The sequence below is a fragment of the Cherax quadricarinatus genome, chromosome 1 (assembly GCF_038502225.1).
Source record: "Cherax quadricarinatus isolate ZL_2023a chromosome 1, ASM3850222v1, whole genome shotgun sequence".
In the NCBI taxonomy this organism is placed as follows: domain Eukaryota; kingdom Metazoa; phylum Arthropoda; class Malacostraca; order Decapoda; family Parastacidae; genus Cherax; species Cherax quadricarinatus.
Genome location: NC_091292.1, coordinates 927,090 through 949,104, shown reverse-complemented (window position 1 = coordinate 949,104; position 22,015 = coordinate 927,090). Strand labels below are relative to the sequence as shown.

The 22,015-nt window shown below is 39.2% G+C and overlaps 1 protein-coding gene across 2 annotated transcripts in view; it reads left to right on the top strand.

Moving 5' to 3' along the window:
- The first annotated feature begins 300 nt into the window (after positions 1-300).
- LOC128690919 (xylulose kinase) overlaps positions 301-22,015 on the top strand; it is a 49,252-nt gene continuing 27,537 nt past the window's right edge. The window contains exons 1-10 of one of the 2 annotated variants that reach the window (XM_070088737.1): positions 301-478; positions 836-923; positions 3,549-3,631; positions 3,920-4,070; positions 13,953-14,132; positions 14,958-15,059; positions 15,447-15,578; positions 17,758-17,911; positions 18,309-18,453; positions 19,858-19,973. In XM_070088737.1, coding sequence (XP_069944838.1) covers positions 843-923; positions 3,549-3,631; positions 3,920-4,070; positions 13,953-14,132; positions 14,958-15,059; positions 15,447-15,578; positions 17,758-17,911; positions 18,309-18,453; positions 19,858-19,973 — 1,144 coding nt within the window. In that variant the 5' untranslated portion in view covers positions 301-478; positions 836-842. Of the gene's footprint in view, positions 924-3,548; positions 3,632-3,919; positions 4,071-13,952; positions 14,133-14,957; positions 15,060-15,446; positions 15,579-17,757; positions 17,912-18,308; positions 18,454-19,857; positions 19,974-22,015 lie in introns of both variants that reach the window. The other variant, XM_070089281.1, reaches the window with a different exon arrangement.

Here is a 22,015-nt window from a genome sequence, read left to right as displayed (position 1 = left end):
GTTTTTTTGGGGGGGAAATGGAGGGATAGTAGTTTGGAATGGAGTAATATTCTGTCAAGTAATTCAGCTCGTTTAGACTTTTAACTCAACCTTCCCGAGTTCGTGACGCTCATGTACACAACAATGCTAGATTATTAAATATAATATGCAATTAAATAAAATGAATTATTTTATTGCATCCTACATATACATAATCGTACTGCTTTCCACGTGATGAAAATAACTACAAAAATATCTTAAAATAGCTTATTGTTTTATTTAATTGTAAAGTAGAAGCCAAAGTCGTGCCAAGATTATTGGAGACAATGTTTACAGGCAGAAGAGGAGCAACTCAGCTCATCTGCTGGATTTGTTGGTTACTCTTAGTGCACTGGCAACCTCTCGCTCTGTTCCCTTCCAGCATCAGTGCCGAATTTTCGCTGTTTCCTGCCCCTGAAACGTTTGTCTTCATCACACAGTGACTGCTGTTGCTGCTCAGGTGATCCAGGAGACCAACATCAGCCCCTTTTAGGCTTTCTGAAAGTCTGATATTGTTGACTCAGGTGGCTGGTTCTCTGGGGTTCACACAAGGACATCAACCTCAACTAACTGCAAACTTACACTTCCCGTCTCTCTTTCCGGAGAAAACTTTTTTCCCATTAAAATTCCTTCTCATATTTGTCAACATTTTTCCCTGACTCGCAGAAGACAGGGCTAAATAAGGAGGAAACTGTATCGGTTGTTAACAACAACAACAGCAGCAGCTAAACTGTCATTCACACCCACCTGTGTCACCTTCATCTCACATTATCTCTGTTATCTTTCCATATCTCTAGTAGTTTCCTTTTTTTTTTAGTCTCATCATGACTGATGTTGAGCCAGGGAGCAACATGGCAGCCCACGAGCCCAAGAATTACCTGGGATTTGACTTCAGTACCCAGCAGGTGAGTATATTGTAGTCATCATGAGTAACAACAATCATACCTGTGTTTCCTCTGCAGCGCTGTATAGCCCTTGTGGTTTAGCGCTTCTTTTTTATTATAATAATAATGTGCTTCCTCTGACAAATAAACAAAGAACAACAACTGCCTCTTGAAAGTTAATAACCCAAAAAAGTATCGTCTTATTCTTATTAGGATTCTCAATTCGGGACCTTGTGGAAATTTTATTTATTTATTTATTATTAATTTGGACATGATACATAGATGTTTACCTGGAGAGAGTTCCGGGGGTAAATGCCCCCGCGGCCCGGTCTGTGACCAGGCCTCCTGGTGGATCAGAGCCTGATCAACCAGGCTGTTACTACTGGCTGCACACAAACCAACGTACGAGCCACAGCCCGGCTGGTCAGGAACCGACTTTAGGTGCTTGCCCAGTGCCAGCTTGAAGACTGCCAGGGGTCTGTTGGTAATCCCCCTTATGTATGCTGGGAGGCAGTTGAACAGTCTCGGGCCCCTGACACTTATTGTATGGTCTCTTAACGTGCTAGTGATGTACAAAGAAATACAGTGGTTAAGTTCAACGATGAGAAATTTCAATTACTCAGATATGGTAAACACGAGGAAATTAAATCTTCATCAGAGTACAAAACAAATTCTGGCCACAAAATAGAGCGAAACACCAACGTCAAAGACCTGGGAGTGATCATGTTGGAGGATCTCGCCTTCAAGGACCATAACATTGTATCAATCGCATCTGCTAGAAAAATGACAGGATGGATAATGAGAACCTTCAAAACTAGGGATGCCAAGCCCATGATGACACTCTTCAGGTCACTTGTTCTATCTAGGCTGGAATATTGCTGCACACTAACAGCACCTTTCAAGGCAGGTGAAATTGCTGACCTAGAAAATGTACAGAGAACCTTCACGGCGCGCATAACGGAGATAAAACACCTCAATTACTGGGAGCGCTTGAGGTTCCTAAACCTGTATTCCCTGGAACGCAGGCGGGAGAGATACATGATTATATACACCTGGAAAATCCTAAAGGGACTAGTACCGAACTTGCACACGAAAATCACTCACTACGAGAGCAAAAGACTTGGCAGACGATGCAACATCCCCCCAATGAAAAGCAGGGGTGTCACTAGCACGTTAAGAGACCATACAATAAGTGTCAGGGGCCTGAGACTGTTCAACTGCCTCCCAGCATACATAAGGGGGATTACCAACAGACCCCTGGCAGTCTTCAAGCTGGCACTGGACAAGTACCTAAAGTCGGTTCCTGACCAGCCGGGCTGTGGCTCGTATGTTGGTTTGCGTGCAGCCAGCAGTAACAGCCTGGTTGATCAGGCTCTGATCCACCAGGAGGCCTGGTCACAGACCGGGCCGCGGGGGCGTTGACCCCCGGAACTCTCTCCAGGTAAACTCCAGGTAAACATACCAAAAGCCCCTTGTATGCAGAGCATTATGGTCAGGCTTAAAATTAACTTAAAATTAACTAAGCAATGATATATTCAGTGGTAAAAATTATAGTAAACAAATAACAGTTAAGCACAAATGAGTATTTCAAAGTCAGGTCATATGGTCATTTGCTGAGTTGCTGTGCATTCAGTAGAATGGAATATTCTATTAGGTAAAGTAATTAAAAAAAAAAACAAAGTTTGATAGGGTCACAAATAAGTTGCTGTTTGATTGAATTGGGTGATTCTGAATTAAATATATGCAACATACCTTTGAAGTTTTCTTGCAACATTAACTAAATGTACCTTCAGAACTATTGTACAGTTTTATGCTAATGTCTTTAGAATAATGTCAGATTTTCCTAAATAAAACCTATTTGTTGACAAGATGTGTGCAATAAGACACGTGTATTCATCGACTTGTTGGTATTGTATACTATTAAAATATTAATGATTATTTTGTGTGTGTATATTAATAGTTCTTAGTTTCGTAATGCAGTGTTTCCTTTCCAAGTTAGGAGGCTTGATCTGAGACTGCATTATTAGTACGATGTTCATTTAGCAGATAAGAGAACTGCCTTTGCTTGACATTATCTTGTATTTTCTTTCACTTTGAATCTATAAAACACTGTTATTTATTTTATTAAAGGCATGATTTTTCAACATATGAACTGTACGAAATATATTGCTATTAAAAAAAATTAGTTTAATTTATATTTGGTTGATTATTATTTATGGTGGATAAGTATTCCTACACATCATGCATGATATTATTTAAACCATGCATTTACATTAGGTTATGCACTGTCTGATTACATTAATTACAAACTTGTGTACAGTATTCAACATTATATTTTACAAGAGATGCTTCCCATCAGCTTTATTCATATTATTCATTACCTATTGTTATTTTATATGTGATCTTTGACATTTTAATTGTGTCAGTTATATATCAAGCATTAATTTCAGTTTTATTTTCAAAATCTGTGATTGTTTCTAGAAATGTGTTAGTCACCTTCCCGTCCCTTCTTTAAAAATGTTAATATTAAAATATTGAATAAAATAATGAGGTCATTGAAATGGGGAGTGTGGTTTCTGCCTTATTTTCTTGTGTAATAAATTTTTTTTTTTATATTTTGTTATACAAAAGCCTTATTCGTTGCAGGTTAAAGCTATTGTTGTTAACGAGGGCCTAGAGGTGTTGCAGGAAGCTCTTGTCCAGTTTGACAATGATTTACCAGAGTACAGGTACAATCCTTTGATGTTTGCTATTTTTAAATACTGTTGTAGCTATTAACTACTGTTTCCTTTTATCTTGTTGTTGTATGTAGATTATTTACTGTAGCATATTTTAGTACTGTACAGAATTTGCAGTTGCTCTTGATGTAAGGGGTTTCATTACAATTAGAACATTGCTTATATTAATAAGATACAATAGATGCATGATAAATAGTGTTTGTGCATGATTATATTATTTGTAAGGCTTGTAAACTTAATGTATGAAGAACTGTTAGTACTGTAGTAAATTCTGGCCAGGACCCATGGTGGGGTGCATGTTCGTGGCGATGGTGTGACAGTGACTGCTCCCACTATTATGTGGGTGAAGGCCCTTGACATGTTGATGGACAAACTGAGAGTAGCAGGAGCTGATTTTTCCACAGTTGCTGCCATTTCTGGTACTGGGCAGGTGAGATAAATACTAAAACTTGTTGAAGTAATGTTTGTAATGATATATAAAAGTATTCGCTCTTTGAAGCCAAAACCAATGAAATAGAGTAGACTAGAATTTCATCAACATTCCCTCTAGATTAGCTTTATTTTTTATGACAAAATCTTGTATAAACAAAAAACAAATCAAGAAATCAAATTGAAATGTCCTTATTTATATTAAAAACTGCACATGTGGAATCATTACAACACACTTGAACAATGAATAACATATTGCAGTTTGTTTAGTTCATGTTTATTTTTCTCCTGTATTGGCTTGTTTTTGTTTATTTGTGTTGAATCTATTTGCAGCATATGCAGGAGGGGCCCCACTTATACGGTCGGTTAGGTTCCAGGCTACCATCGAGAAGCGAATTGCCCTTTTTTCACTTTTAATTTCATATAAATGCCTGATAACATGTTTACGCTATCATATGTTAAGTTAGCAATAGAACTAGGCCTAAAAAAAAAATTAAATGCATATTCAGTACACTCATTACTTACCTTTAAAATATTTTTGGCCTTAATGTAAGGCGAGAGGTGAGTAGTATTTATTATAGGAAATCAGGAGGAGACGAAACCAACCTCTGCTAGCTTCAAATTTATCTTCAGCAGCTTTCTCACCTCTATCAGCCTTCATAGAATTGAAGAGAATTAGGGCCTTGGACTGAATAATGGCTTGGCTTAAAGGCACATTGTGACTAGTTTGATTTTTAGTCCACACCAGTAAAAGTTTTTTCATGTTAGTAATAAGGTACACTGGTGTAGCACTTCTAATTTCCTGCAACACTTTCTCCTTAGAGTTCATTGAAAGTAAGAGCCTTACAACATAATAACTTTAAAACCCTTGAAACTTTGGAAAGTTTCCAGATGGAACCAAGAGAGATGCAGAACTTAATGGCAACACATGCAGTTTCACTTGTAGAAATAAAGTGTATTATTATTACTTATTATAAAACACACTGGGAATTGTGCTCCATAAATGTGTGTATGGTGTCAGTGTTGTGGGTGGGCTGTCAGATGGATATTTCGTACCTGTCAACTGGCTGTTGATACGTGTTCATCTGACATTATGTATATGGTTGAAAAGTGCTTTTCCCACAATATAAACACCTTATATTGTGTACAAGTTGTCTTCATGTTGGTGCAGCAAATACATAACAGCAGCACTCTCAATCACATGCAGCACACCTTTTTTGAGAGTGATTGATGCTATTTATGAGTGAAGGCATACGTAAGGAATGTTTTTCTACAGTTCTCCCCCCAGTAACACTATACACATTTTCTTTGGTGTGGTACTAGAGAGAACATGTTATTTTATTTTATTTTATTATCACACTGGCCGATTCCCACCAAGGCAGGGTGACCCGAAAAAGAAAAACTTTCACCATCATTCACTCCACTGTCTTGCCAGAAGGGTGCTTTACACTACAGTTTTTAAACTGCAACATTAACACCCCCTCCTTCAGAGTGCAGGCACTGTACTTCCCATCTCCAGGACTCAAGTCCGACCTGCTGGTTTCCCTGAACTCCTTCATAAATGTTACTTTGCTCACACTCCAACAGCATATCAAGTATTAAAAACCATTTGTCTCCATTCAGTCCTATCAAACACGCTCACACATGCCTGCTGGAAGTCCAAGCCCCTCGCACACAAAACCTCCTTTACCCCCTCCCTCCAACCTTTTCTAGGCCGACCCCTACCCCGCCTTCCTTCCACTACAGACTGATACACTCTTGAAGTCACTCTGTTTCGCTCCATTCTCTCTACATGTCCGAACCACCTCAACAACTCTTCCTCAGCCCTCTGGACAACAGTTTTGGTAATCCCGCACCTCCTCCTAACTTCCAAACTACGAATTCTCTGCATTATATTCACACCACACATTGCCCTCAGACATGACATCTCCACTGCCTCCAGCCTTCTCCTCGCTGCAACATTCATCACTCATGCTTCACACCCATATAAGAGCGTTGGTAAAACTATACTCTCATACATTCCCCTCTTTGCCTCCAAGGACAAAGTTCTTTGTCTCCACAGACTCCTAAGTGCACCACTCACCCTTTTTCCCTCATCAATTCTATGATTCACCTCATCTTTCATAGACCCATCCGCTGACACGACCACTCCCAAATATATGAATACATTCACCACCTCCATACTCTCTCCCTCCAATCTGATATCCAAGTTTTCATCACCTAATCTTTTTGTTATCCTCATAACCTTAATCTTTCCTGTATTCACTTTTAATTTTCTTCTTTTACATACCCTACCAAATTCATCCATCAACCTCTGCAACTTCTCTTCAGAATCTCCCAAGAGCACAGAATCATCAGCAAAGAGCAACTGTGACAACTCCCACTTTATGTGATTCTTTATCTTTTAACTCCACGCCTCTTGCCAAGACCCTCGCATTTACTTGTCTTACAACCCCATCTATAAATATATTAAACAACCATGGTGACATCACACATCCTTGTCTAAGGCCTACTTTTACTGGGAAATAATTTCCCTCTTTCCTACATACTCAAACTTGAGCCTCACTATCCTCGTAAAAACTCTTCACTGCTTTCAGTAACCTACCTCCTATACCATACACCTGCAACATCTGCCACATTGCCCCCCTATCCACCCTGTCATACACCTTTTCCAAATCCATAAATGCCACAAAGACCTCTTTAGCCTTATCTAAATACTGTTCACTTATATGTTTCACTGTAAACACCTGGTCCACACACCCCCTACCTTTCCTAAAGCCTCCTTGTTCATCTGCTATCCTATTCTCCATCTTACTCTTAATTCTTTCAATAATAACTCTACCATACACTTTACCAGGTATACTCAACAGACTTATCCCCCTATAATTTTTGCACTCTCTTTTGTCCCCTTTGCCTTTATACAAAGGAACTATGCATGCTCTCTGCCAATCCCTAGGTACCTTACATGTTATAGTAATTATTATCATACACTCCTTTACACCTCCCTGGCTGCCATGACTTGCAATTATGTTACTTAGTAAGTAAGTAAAGTTTATTTCCTTGTAAAGGTTACAATGTGTAATTACAATTTTGATTTGCTAATTACAAAGATAGCCACTATTATGCCGAACCATTTTGTTTGTGTATGTTTCCTATATAATGTTGAAAATATGTCATAGATGGATTAATGAAAATGTCTATACAGTGGACCCCCGCATAACGATCACCTCCAAATGCGACCAATTATGTAAGTGTATTTACGTAAGTGCGTTTGTACGTGTATGTTTGGGGGTCTGAAATGGACTAATCTACTTCACAATATTCCTTAAGGGAACAAATTCGGTCAGTACTGGCACCTGAACATACTTCTGGAGTGAAAAAATATCGTTAACCGGGGGTCCACTGTAATAACATAATTACTGTATTAATATTTAAAGCACCCCAGAGCAATTATTATTACAGCCTCTCCTCACTTAGCAACGTACTTATTTACTGATGACTCACACTTATGATGGGCTGTCTGACCAGTATGCATACCTAAATTATGTACATTAGAGCTGATTTCCTCTATTCTGTTTATTACAATATACAGTACACTACTGTATAAATATTAAAAATATACCAGAAATGTGTTAAATGGTGCAAAGGTGACATTAAAACAGTATCAAAGATGGTTGACGCAAACCCATTACCATTATAATATGCTCCTCACTTAGCGACGATTTCGTTTACCGATGTGGTCTTAGGAACGGAACTCTGTCAATAAGTGAGGAGAGGCTGTATTATTATTTTGCTTATTGTGTCGTCAACACCAATCAGAAACTCTTGGCTACTTCCTCACCTGGTGTAGCTACTCCTACTTTGTAACAATTCCAAATAGTGATTTTAATGTACCTGCATGCCAGGAGTGTAAGTTTATTTAGGTACAGGTACACACAAGTACAGTTATCAGTATATCTCAGTACTGTCTCAGTCAATCATACCTTCCTCACTGAGTTTAATCATTTCTAACTTTGCACTTAAAGTAAGAGCCTTACAACTCCTCTTTCTATCACAACTACCATTGGATGTCATTGTAACATATATAAAATACTGTATGCAATAACTTTAAAACACTTGAAACTTTAAAAAGTTTCCAGACATAGTAATTGGGAGAGATATGGAGCTTACAGAGGATGTAAATAAACTGAGTGAACAGGTGGTGTGCGGAAACTGTAAGAGCGACTCAGGAGCCGTATAAAAAATTTTGGGGTATGATTTGAAATGTCCATATTAGCATATTGCCGTAAAGCAAAGCGCCTTAAAGTGGGGCCCTTCTGTACCATCTAGGATCTACTGTGCAGTAAACCCTCACTCTCAAGGACATAAGAAATACAGAACAAAATTCTTTGGGTCAGTTGATATGGAAACAGCAGACAAGTCATTGGTTACAAAATTGTTCATTATTGTTTTAATCACACACACCCTTGCTTCCCCTCTTCCCCATTTGTCTGTTAAATCAAAGGCTTACTGTATATTGTTAGATAATATTTGTATAGGTTAGTGACAGTATAATATATTCCAGATAAATATTATAGTACTACATTGTTTATTTTATTAAATTATGAATGTACAGTACACATAAATTTAATAAGTAACAAATTAAATAATATTCCACTTCAGTATATACAAATTTATTAAGTCAGAGATGACTATATGATTAGTCTGATTTCTTTCAGAGGAGAAAGTTTTCCACAAGTATTGTGTGGTAAGTATAAAACACAAGTGTGAAGCTTTTATACTGTATTGTATTGTGAATGTATTCTTTACCCGACATACTGCAGTCATTTAGCTCAGTATTAATATTACATTGCTTTAGCACATTAATACAGCATTAAATTTGAGATGTAATTTTGAGTTTATATTGTGTGCATCTTGTACGTACTTGGATTAATAAGAAATTCAAGAATAAATAGTTATACCAATTCATATGAAATAAAACTCCCTTTCATTTCAGAATATTGAAGACATTCATTGTTCTCCTATCATATTTTATTTTACTAGAAGATATATAAAATATGCTGCAAATGCAATGTTATACAGTGTCCAAATAAGATAGGAAACAGTCTTACAGTCTTTAATATGTATGCATGATTTATATATATTTTTTTAACATACCGGCCATTTCTCATCAAGGTAGGTTGACCTAAAAAAAAAAAAAAAACTTTCACCATCATTCACTCCATCACCATCTTGCCAGAGGCATGCTGACATTACAGCTCAGATGTCCCTCCAAACTGCAATATACTTATTCCAACTGTCTGGTTTCAATTACATTGTCAGCAAAAATAGTTCCAAAAAAAAAAAAAATTAGTTTCACTACTGTGTTTGGACATATTATTGTAGGTCTAGAAGTACATAAAGTAGGTAATATGTCATTATATGACCAGTGAGAGGAGGACATAATTACATAATAGAATTTTTCTTATACTGTATTTTGTACACTGCATAGTTTTGAGATTTAGAAGTAATATAATTACTAATTCCATAAAACTAATTTGTAAGAAGAACTGGGAGTGTAAGATTTGTATATTAACATTTTTTAAAAGTACCACACAGTACTCTAATGCTTTTAACCTGTCACTGTGTTTGATCTTGCCTGCATAGTCTCTTTCTAAAACGAGAGCTGCATGTCAAAGTCAATTTATCCTTTTGGAGCGTTACAACATTTATTGTAGATTACCCAATAAAGTACTATGTACATTAAGGCCGACTAAGCTCACCAAAGTCTCATCAGGTCCAGACTGTGCTCAAAGTTCATATTTATTTTGGCATGTTTTAGGGATATGACTGAACAATCTGCCAATTGGGATACAGTACCCTCCTGCACATACAACTGGGATACAGTACCCTCCTGCACATACAACTGGGATACAGTACCCTCCTGCACATACAACTGGGATACAGTACCCTCCTGCACATACAACTGGGATACAGTACCCTCCTGCACATACAACTGGGATACAGTACCCTCCTGCACATACAACTGGGATACAGTACCCTCCTGCACATACAACTGGGATACAGTACCCTCCTGCACATACAACTGGGATACAGTACCCTCCTGCACATACAACTGGGATACAGTACCCTCCTGCACATACAACTGGGATACAGTACCCTCCTGCACATACAACTGGGATACAGTACCCTCCTGCACATACAACTGGGATACAGTACCCTCCTGCACATACAACTGGGATACAGTACCCTCCTGCACATACAACTGGGATACAGTACCCTCCTGCACATACAACTGGGATACAGTACCCTCCTGCACATACAACTGGGATACAGTACCCTCCTGCACATACAACTGGGATACAGTACCCTCCTGCACATACAACTGGGATACAGTACCCTCCTGCACATACAACTGGGATACAGTACCCTCCTGCACATACAACTGGGATACAGTACCCTCCTGCACATACAACTGGGATACAGTACCCTCCTGCACATACAACTGGGATACAGTACCCTCCTGCACATACTGGGATACAGTACCCTCCTGCACATACAACTGGGATACAGTACCCTCCTGCACATACAACTGGGATACAGTACCCTCCTGCACATACAACTGGGATACAGTACCCTCCTGCACATACAACTGGGATACAGTACCCTCCTGCACATACAACTGGGATACAGTACCCTCCTGCACATGCAACTGGGATACAGTACCCTCCTGCACATACAACTGGGATACAGTACCCTCCTGCACATACTGGGATACAGTACCCTCCTGCACATACTGGGATACAGTACCCTCCTGCACATACTGGGATACAGTACCCTCCTGCACATACAACTGGGATACAGTACCCTCCTGCACATACAACTGGGATACAGTACCCTCCTGCACATACAACTGGGATACAGTACCCTCCTGCACATACAACTGGGATACAGTACCCTCCTGCACATACAACTGGGATACAGTACCCTCCTGCACATACAACTGGGATACAGTACCCTCCTGCACATACAACTGGGATACAGTACCCTCCTGCACATACAACTGGGATACAGTACCCTCCTGCACATACAACTGGGATACAGTACCCTCCTGCACATACAACTGGGATACAGTACTCTCCTGCACATACAACTGGGATACAGTACCCTCCTGCACATACAACTGGGATACAGTACCCTCCTGCACATACAACTGGGATACAGTACCCTCCTGCACATACAACTGGGATACAGTACCCTCCTGCACATACAACTGGGATACAGTACCCTCCTGCACATACAACTGGGATACAGTACCCTCCTGCACATACAACTGGGATACAGTACCCTCCTGCACATGCAACTGGGATACAGTACCCTCCTGCACATACAACTGGGATACAGTACCCTCCTGCACATACAACTGGGATACAGTACCCTCCTGCACATACTGGGATACAGTACCCTCCTGCACATACAACTGGGATACAGTACCCTCCTGCATATACAACTGGGATACAGTACCCTCCTGCACATGCAACTGGGATACAGTACCCTTCTGCACATACAACTGGGATACAGTACCCTCCTGCACATACAACTGGGATACAGTACCCTCCTGCACATGCAACTGGGATACAGTACCCTCCTGCACATGCAACTGGGATACAGTACCCTCCTGCACATACAACTGGGATACAGTACCCTCCTGCACATACTGGGATACAGTACCCTCCTGCACATACAACTGGGATACAGTACCCTCCTGCACATACAACTGGGATACAGTACCCTCCTGCAAATACAACTGGGATACAGTACCCTCCTGCACATACAACTGGGATACAGTACCCTCCTGCACATACAACTACTCAGTCGCTGACAACTTAAGCTCTTTGTTTGGCCAGATATTCTGAAAAGATGAAGTTTGTGCCTCAGATGGACAAATTATTTCAGTAGGTCATAATCCAGCACTTGCCTTTGTAACTTGTGCAGAAAATTACTTACGGCAAAGCAGAGAGATTTCTCCTAATAGCTTCTTGGTACTTTTGTTGATAATTCTTCCATCATAAGTTTTGTTTTTGTTTATATTTCTGTCGTAACTTTTTGTGCCTCTGATGATTCTTCTGTCATAGTATCTTTATGCTTATGTTGATTCTTCTATCATAGATTCTGTTTTTACTCATGATTTTTCTGTCATAACTTCTTTGTGTGTTTATTAATGATTCTTCTGTCTGGTTTCAGTTGATCTTTGGCACTTCTTGAGAGACTTGAAAGTCTTCACCATGCTGTTTCTTCATTTATTCTTCCACTTCACTGTGCGTCTTAACATTTGTGGTTCAAGTGCAGTGCTCATCATTAAAGTATGCCGAGTCCCTCCTCTAAACCTACGACCACTAAAAAAAGTCGTCCCTCGCACTTTAGGATGTTCGTCAACCATCTAGGAAGTGATGCACACATTCTTCTCAGTTTTGTGGGGTAAATTTCCCAATGATTTGTATATGGTACCCTAAAGTTGTGGGACCGGTCTGATATCCTTTCCCTAGTGGATCTGTTATCTCTTTCCCTAGTGGTTCAGATCTGGGGGATATCCTGGCCAGTCATTGAAGAATGGTATCTCACAGGCATGAAGCCACTGAACAACAGATTTTTGTGGTGTGGCAGGAGGCACTGTCTTGCAATGAAAGCCTTGCACCACACTGAAACACTCTGGCAAATGATAATAGAGCAAGTTTAGGCACATTATTATTATAGGTAAAATTAGTGGGTACATTTTTTTTTTTTGAGGCTTCCCTGGATGTGCTTTTGGTGTGGGTACATGATCAACACTGTCCTCAAGAAACCAATGCAGCCAGGTCCTCACTGGACACTCACACAAATCAGTGGTTTCTGTTATTTCCTTTGTTTGATGACTTACCTTATGTAATCTGATGATCTTTGTGCTTGTCCAACAAACTTGGCCCTCAAGACCACATGGCACAGAGTACCACCGATAGAAAACCATCCACCACACAAGCCTAGAAGATACTTAAGATCCACTCAGTAGCCTTAGGGAACCCTGAGATGTCCTGCTTTGAATTACAAGGCCAGTATAACTTTTTGTCTCATTGACAAACTACCAGGGTAGGGTATTACTGTGGATATTGAAGTATGCTAGGTGCCTTCCATCTGGTGTATTTTAATGATGAGTTCTGTATATACTGTATAACATAACTCTTAAAAAGGTTGGTTGGGTTGGTAAGGTTTGGCAGGAAACAGGACAAGTGTTTCCTGACACGGGTCTTAGTCATATGATGACCCACAGCCGGAGCTTTTGGTCATCTGACCGAGGCCTTCTGCTGGCTAACCGGTCCACCCCTTTAAAAACTGTGGTCATACTTATAACCTTATCTTGAAAAAGGGATTAGATGCTATCTGTAACAGAAGTAACAAAAGTATCATATAGAAATTCTGTAGTGTACTTTGACAAATTGGCTGGAAATCAGTAATGAATGAATGTAATAATTCAACATAGGAAAGGGATTCAAACCCATGGTCAGGAATTGCCACTCTTTGCCTTAGTCCACTGGACTGCAGAAGGTCGTAAGGTTTTCTCAACTTGAATAGTCACAATTTAAAATGATTTGCTCATTGTCTTGATCTGTTGAAAACACTTAAAAGACTGAATACTGATAAAACAAATTGTTTATTGGATGCCTGGAATTTTTTCTTTAATGTTTCTGATAGTACATATATGTTCTTCAGATTTTAGAGAATAGATACTTTTCTGTAGTCTTCAATTTAGTACTTTTTGTTACCATTAGTTTTAAGAATTTCTGCAGTTTATTACTTGCAGTCCTAAACTTATGGATACTGTATATGTAACGTTAATTTATATTTGCAGCAACACGGTAGTGTATACTGGAGGACTGGTGCTAGCAAAACACTGCTGGAAGTGCAGCCTGACCGCTTCCTCCATGAGCAGCTGGCTATGGCCTTCAGTATCACTGACTCGCCAGTCTGGATGGACTCCTCAACTAGCACTCAGTGTCAAGCTCTGGAGGAAGTAGTTGGAGGTCCTCAGGTAACTTGTGCAGTCTAATATACATAATATATAGCAAACGTGCGTGCGTGCATGTTAGTGTTAGTGTTAGAAGTGATTGGAGGTGAATGGTTTTTCGGACTTGACAGTCTGTTGAAGTGTAAGCAGGGTAATATTTTGTGAAGGGATTCAGGGAAACTGGTTAGCCGGACTTGAGTCCTGGAGGGAAAAGTACACTGCCTGTGCTTTAAAGGAGGGGTTTAGGATATTGCTGTTTGGAGTGACACCTGAACTGTCATATCTGCATGCCTCTGCAAAGACAGTGATTTTGTGAATGATGGTGAAAGCGTTTCTTCCTTTTTTGGGTCACCCTTCCTCAGTGGGAGATGGCCAGTGTGTTAAAAAAAAAAATTATTTTTTGTTGTGAGTCCATTGTCAGACTTTCTTGGAAAAGCTTTTGTACTTTATTTGAAATGCAAATATCAATTGAAATGCACTTTTTAATATCAAAGACAAATTATATTTACAAGAATTACATAATGATGGTTGAACTATGGGATTACATCTTTTTGTACGTTCCTTGGAAAGCCCCTTGTTATATGAACCAATCTGAGTAAACTAAAAGTAGTATTTACAAACTACTTCATAGTAATGCCAGTACATGTATTTAAATAAGGATTGCAACATGTAATTATAGTTTAGTGTCTGAATTCAGCAGAATTGGTCTCATTTTGCTGTACTCCATTTGGAAATACAATAGTAAGCCAAAGCGGCTTTTGGTAGGAATGTTTGAATATATGTGTAGAGTAAACAATATTGCACCTCTTGCGAGGCTTGTAATAATTTATTATTTATTTATTTTTTCAGAAACTTGCCAACATCACTGGTTCACGTGCATATGAGAGGTTTACAGGATCCCAAATTGCAAAAATTTACAAGACGCGTAAAGAGGCCTACAGTAACACTGAAGTAAGGTTTCGTTTTATGTAATGGCACTGTTGTTGCCCAGGTAATTTCAGTTATAGTCTGGCACAGTATGTCTTATTTCAGTAAATCCTTGGTATTCCCAGACCAACATCTAGTAATGTTTAAAAAAATAAAAATGTGATAACTGCAATAACACTAGTTATCACATAGCTAATAACTGTTACTATACTTACATGTCAAGTGGTCGAAGTTAGGCTTACTTGCTGTGTCTGTTTTATTGTATTAACAAATATTTATCTTCAAATATTATGAGATAGTCATTGTTAAAGCTCTTAAATATTTTCATCATAAAACATTTTTATAAAAATAATATAATTTCTGGAAAGAAATGGCTAATTTGGCTTGACTAATAATAATGTTATGTTTCAGAGGATTTCTCTTGTGAGCAGTTTTGCTTGTTCCTTGTTTTTGGGTAGCTATGCTCCAATTGACTTTGCTGACGGCTCGGGCATGAATTTGCTTGACTTAAACACAAAGACTTGGTCACAAGCCTGTCTGGATGTAAGTTTGTTTCTGATTTTTTTTCATTTTCCTTCATGGACAGAATTATCATACTTAAATGCACTTTTTATCTTTAACACAAAAAAGAGCTACATATTTGATTTGCTGTAGTTATTTGATTCATAGGCATATAGGGTGACACTTTATTGGGAGGTAGCATAAACTAGTACAAAAACCACCATACGAGTAACTAAAACATGTTAGTCCTTTTTGTTTTAGCAAATTATATTAAATCAAAACTAAACACATCTTGAACACAAATAACCACTGGATCTTCAGAGAGCTTCTGAAAAAAAGATAGTTTTTACCCTGAAAATGTTCAGTTTTGTAGTCCCAGGGAGGCCGCTGTGTCATCTTTCCTTTTGACCCTTTTCTTCAGCCTCCCTGCCTCATATGCCTACAGTTTGACTATACAGTATTGTTCTTTGTAAAATAAATCGGCTTTGTTTTAAAAGATGTGAGGGAGGTGTGGGAATTGTGCAAAGAGCTGTTGAAGAAGTACCTGTAATTGTGTTATACTGCCTTTAGTAATTGCAAAGAAATGCAAGTTGACAAAAGCAGTCAATTTACTATTATGGTAGGATTAACTATGATATCTAGGTAGTAGGTTGGTAGACAGCAACCGCCCAGGGAGGTACTACCGTCCTGCCAAGTGAGTATAAAACGAAAGCCTGTAATTGTTTTACATGATGGTAAGATTGCTGGTGTCTTTTGTCTGTCTCATAAACATGCAAAATTTCAGGTATGTCTTGCTACTTCTACTTACACTTAGGTCACACTACACATACATATTTTTTTTTAACAAGTCGGCCGTCTCCCACCGAGGCAGGGTGACCCAAAAAGAAAGAAAATCCCCAAAAAGAAAATACTTTCATCATCATTCAACACTTTCACCTCACTCACACATAATCACTGTTTTTGCAGAGGTGCTCACAACACAACAGTTTAGAAGCATATACGTATAAAGATGCACAACATATCTCTCCAAACTGCTAATATCCTGAACCCCTACTTTAGAGTGCAGGCATTGTACTTCCCATTTCCAGGACTCAAGTCCGGCTATATAAAAATAACCGGTTTCCCTGAATCCCTTCACTAAATATTACCCTGCTCACACTCCAACAGATTGTCAGGTCCCAAATTCCATTAGTCTCCATTCACTCCTATCGAACACGCTCATGCATGCCTGCTGGAAGTCCAAGCCCCTTGCCCACAAAACCTCCCTTACCCCTTCCTTCCAACTTTTTTGAGGACGACTCCTACCCCGCCTTCCTTCTCCTGCAGATTTAAATGCTCTCCATGTCATTCTACTTTGATCCATTCTCTCTAAATGACCAAACCACCTCAACAACCCCCTCTTCAGCCCTCGGGCTAATACTTTTATTAACTCCACACCTTCTCCTAATTTCCACACTCCGAATTTTCTGCATAATATTTACACCACACATTGCCCTTAGACAGGACATCTCCACTGCCTCCAACCGCCTCCTCGCTGCTGCATTCACAACCCAAGCTTCACGTACATGTACAAGCATATATATACACACCCCTCTGGGTTTTCTGCTATTTTCTTTCTAGTTCTTGTTCTTGTTTATTTCCTCTTATCTCCATGGGGAAGTGGAACAGAATTCTTCCTCCGTAAGCCATGCGTGTCGTAAGAGGCGACTGAAATGCCGGGAGCAAGGGGCTAGTAACCCCTTCTCCTGTATATATTGCTAAATTTGAAGGGAGAAACTTTTGCTTTTCCTTTTGGGCCACCCCACCTTGGTGGGATACAGCTGGTACGTTGAAAGAAGAAGAACTATGATATGGTTGTAAGCTTAGATAAAACCTCTTGGTGAGGGAGTATAGGTTTAGGGGACTTCAGTAAGCCAGGGGTTTTTGTGTCTGGTGTTCATTTACCATACCTTCATATATCAGTTAAGAGTAGATTGTTGAATTATGTATTCTACAACCACAGTGGCCAGAGCAAATACGTCAAATAAAAAAAACGTTGGGGTTTATGAAAGGCAAGGAAACAGTTAAAAACAAAGATGCAAGATCTTTTCATGTTCTCTGTAGAAAACTGTGATAGTAGGTAGTAATGAAAAGTTTCACAGAACACCATACATATTATCATGACAAGATGGATGTGATCTTTTAACAGTTTTCAAGAATGACATACTAACTTTCATTTCAGGCTTGTGCTCCAGGCCTGGCAGAAAAACTAGGCAAGCCTGTTCCTGCCTCAGAGAAGCTAGGCTCAGTATCTTCATATTTTGTGGAGCGATACAGCTTCAATCCAGATTGTGCTGTGATTGCATTCACAGGAGACAATCCTGCCTCGCTAGCTGGTGAAAACATATTCTTTAATTTTAGCTTACTACATAGTTTTACACGTTATAAAATTGAAAAATTTAGAACATTGTAATGGAAGATATCTTCAGACTGGTTCTTAAAGTTTGCAATATTGACTGCTTTTGTATTTTTAGCAGTGGCCAAGAACCTCTATAGTATATTGTGTAACTTTAAATATAGATTGCCAAGAAGAAATGTATATCTCTTGGTGTGCAGTAATGTACCAGTACTGTACCTGCATTGCCCATCCATATTAATGAGAACTGTTAGCTTGCATCACTGTACTGTATTAGTTCATAAGAATTTCTCAAAGTCAGTATGTCAGAAATAAGGTAGTTGTAGACAGTTGTTTTTTTTTAACTGCAGTATATACAATATAATGTTATGTTGTAGGTATGTGTGTGGGAAGTGGTGATGTGGTTGTCAGCCTGGGCACCAGCGACACACTTTTTCTGTGGCTGGACATTCCTACACCTCAACTAGAGGGACACGTGTTGGTCAACCCAGTGGATAGTACTGCTTATATGGCTCTCCTGTGGTTAGTTTATTATTTGCCTATCTACCAAATACTAATAATTTGTTATTTTATGTATAGCACAGTATATATTTTGTTTTCTGAAGAAATATTCTTTGACATAATGTAGTTGTTTTTAATTATGGATTTTAACATTGTTTAATAAATAATTTTGTTTTTAGAGGTATGTGAATATTGTTATGAGGGGTTAGTAATTTATGTTCATTTAGAAATGCATATAATTGTGCAGAATATTTTATAAAGAAGTAAACTAAATACATTTGATCACCACTTAATGAATATTTGCAGAACGCTGATTCAGTTAATGCCAAAAAAAAATTAATTCTCCCCTTAACAGCCATTGTGGGTTCATTGACTTTGTGTGAGGCAGTGACCATCATTAGTGAACCAGGTGTGTGTGTATGTGTGTGTGTGTGTGTGTGTGTGTGATAAGATAAGATAAGATAAGATTTCATTCGGATTTTTAACCCCGGAGGGTTAGCCACCCAGGATAACCCAAGAAAGTCAGTGCGTCATCGAGGACTGTCTAACTTATTTCCATTGGGGTCCTTAATCTTGTCCCCCAGGATGCGACCCACACCAGTCGACTAACACCCAGGTACCTATTTGCTGCTAGGTGAACAGGACAACAGGTGTAAGGAAACGCGTCGAAATGTTTCCACCCGCCGGGAATCGAACCCGGGCCCTCCGTGTGTGAAGCGGGAGCTTTAGCCACCAGGCCACCGGGCCACCCACCAGGCCACCGGGTGTGTGTACACCTGCTGCTACTTTGATAAAACATGTTGCTGTGTGTATTTTCATGTCATGCATAAATATATTTAATTTAAAAACATCCAAAGCATATTTTTTTTTAACATATTGACTGTCTCCCACTGAAGTAGGGTGACCCCCCCCATCACTCCATCATTGTCTTGCCAGAGACATGCTGATACTACAGTTCAGATGCTCTTCCTTCAGAGTGCAGGCACTGTACTTCTCACCTCCAGTATTCAAATCTGGTTAACCAGTTTTCCTGAATCCCTTCATAAATGTTACCTTGCTCGCACTCCCAAAGCATGTCAAGTCATAAAAATCATTTGCCTCCACTCCTATCTAACATGCTCACACAAACCTATTGGATGTCCAAACCCTCTTATATACAAGACCTCCTTTACCTCCTCCTTCCCAAAGAAAATATAAACTAAAAATAATTGTGAACATCTGTCTTGATCAGTCATAATTGGTATATAAAAACCTACATTTATTTACCAAAATAAATCAAACAAATAGTAAAAGTGCTTTGTACCAGTGCTGTGCCTTTAAGTGAATATATAATTGAAAAGTATAAATGCAGCACAGTTACCCAAGATTAAATTTTGCTTTGTGTAAAAGGTAGAGAAATACCTTAATACAGTTTGATTTTTACAGCTTCAAGAATGGTTCATTGACACGTGAAAAGATTAGAGATGAGTGTGCTGATGGTTCATGGGATATCTTCAGCCAGTTGTTGGACATGACTCCACGAGGCAACTTTGGCAACATTGGTATGCATTGTTCCAGCCAAAGTATTATTCTTTTTCTGTCTCATAAACACGCTAGATAACAGGGATATCTTGCTACCCCTACTTACACTTTGGTCACACTTCACAGACACGCACATGCATATACAGTGGACCCCCGGTTAACGATATTTTTTCATTCCAGAAGTATGTTCAGGTGCCAGTACTGACCGAATTTGTTCCCATAAGGAATACTGTGAAGTAGATTAGTCCATTTAAGACCCCCAAACATACACGTACAAACGCACTTACATAAATACACTTACATAATTGGTCGCATTGGGAGGTGATCGTTATGCGGGGGTCCACTGTATATATATACGTACATCTAGGATTTTCTCCTTATTCTAAATAGCTCTTGTTCTTTTTTATTTCTTCTATTGTCCATGGGGAAGTGGAAAAGAATCTTTCCTCCGTAAGCCATGCGTGTCGTATGAGGCGACTAAAATGCCGGGAGCAATGGGCTAGTAACCCCTTCTCCTGTATACATTTACTAAAAAAGAGAAGAAGAAAAACTTTATAAAACTGGGTTGTTTAAATGTGCGTGGATGTAGTGCGGATGACAAGAAACAGATGATTGCTGATGTTATGAATGAAAAGAAGTTGGATGTCCTGGCTCTAAGCGAAACAAAGCTGAAGGGGGTAGGAGAGTTTCAGTGGGGGGAAATAAATGGGATTAAATCTGGAGTATCTGAGAGAGTTAGAGCAAAGGAAGGGGTAGCAGTAATATTAAATGATCAGTTATGGAAGGAGAAAAGAGAATATGAATGTGTAAATTCGAGAATTATGTGGATTAAAGTAAAGGTTGGATGCGAGAAGTGGGTCATAATAAGCGTGTATGCACCTGGAGAAGAGAGGAATGCAGAGGAGAGAGAGAGATTTTGGGAGATGTTAAGTGAATGTATAGGAGCCTTTGAACCAAGTGAGAGAGTAATTGTGGTAGGGGACCTGAATGCTAAAGTAGGAGAAACTTTTAGAGAGGGTGTGGTAGGTAAGTTTGGGGTGCCAGGTGTAAATGATAATGGGAGCCCTTTGATTGAACTTTGTATAGAAAGGGGTTTAGTTATAGGTAATACATATTTTAAGAAAGAGGATAAATAAGTATACACGATATGATGTAGGGCGAAATGACAGTAGTTTGTTGGATTATGTATTAGTAGATAAAAGACTGTTGAGTAGACTTCAGGATGTACATGTTTATCGAGGGGCCACAGATATATCAGATCACTTTCTAGTTGTAGCTACACTGAGAGTAAAAGGTAGATGGGATACAAGGAGAATAGAAGCATCAGGGAAGAGAGAGGTGAAGGTTTATAAACTAAAAGAGGAGGCAGTTAGGGTAAGATATAAACAGCTATTGGAGGATAGATGGGCTAATGAGAGCATAGGCAATGGGGTCGAAGAGGAATGGGGTAGGTTTAAAAATGTAGTGTTAGAGTGTTCAGCAGAAGTTTGTGGTTACAGGAAAGTGGGTGCAGGAGGGAAGAGGAGCGATTGGTGGAATGATGATGTAAAGAGAGTAGTAAGGGAGAAAAAGTTAGCATATGAGAAGTTTTTACAAAGTAGAAGTGATGCAAGGAGGGAAGAGTATATGGAGAAAAAGAGAGAGGTTAAGAGAGTGGTGAAGCAATGTAAAAAGAGAGCAAATGAGAGAGTGGGTGAGCTGTTATCAACAAATTTTGTTGAAAATAAGAAAAAGTTTTGGAGTGAGATTAACAAGTTAAGGAAGCCTAGAGAACAAATGGATTTGTCAGTTAAAAATAGGAGAGGAGAGTTATTAAATGGAGAGTTAGAGGTATTGGGAAGATGGAGGGAATATTTTGAGGAATTGTTAAATGTTGATGAAGATAGGGAAGCTGTGATTTCGTGTATAGGGCAAGGAGGAATAACATCTTGTAGGAGTGAGGAAGAGCCAGTTGTGAGTGTGGGGGAAGTTCGTGAGGCAGTAGGTAAAATGAAAGGGGGTAAGGCAGCCGGGATTGATGGGATAAAGATAGAAATGTTAAAAGCAGGTGGGGATATAGTTT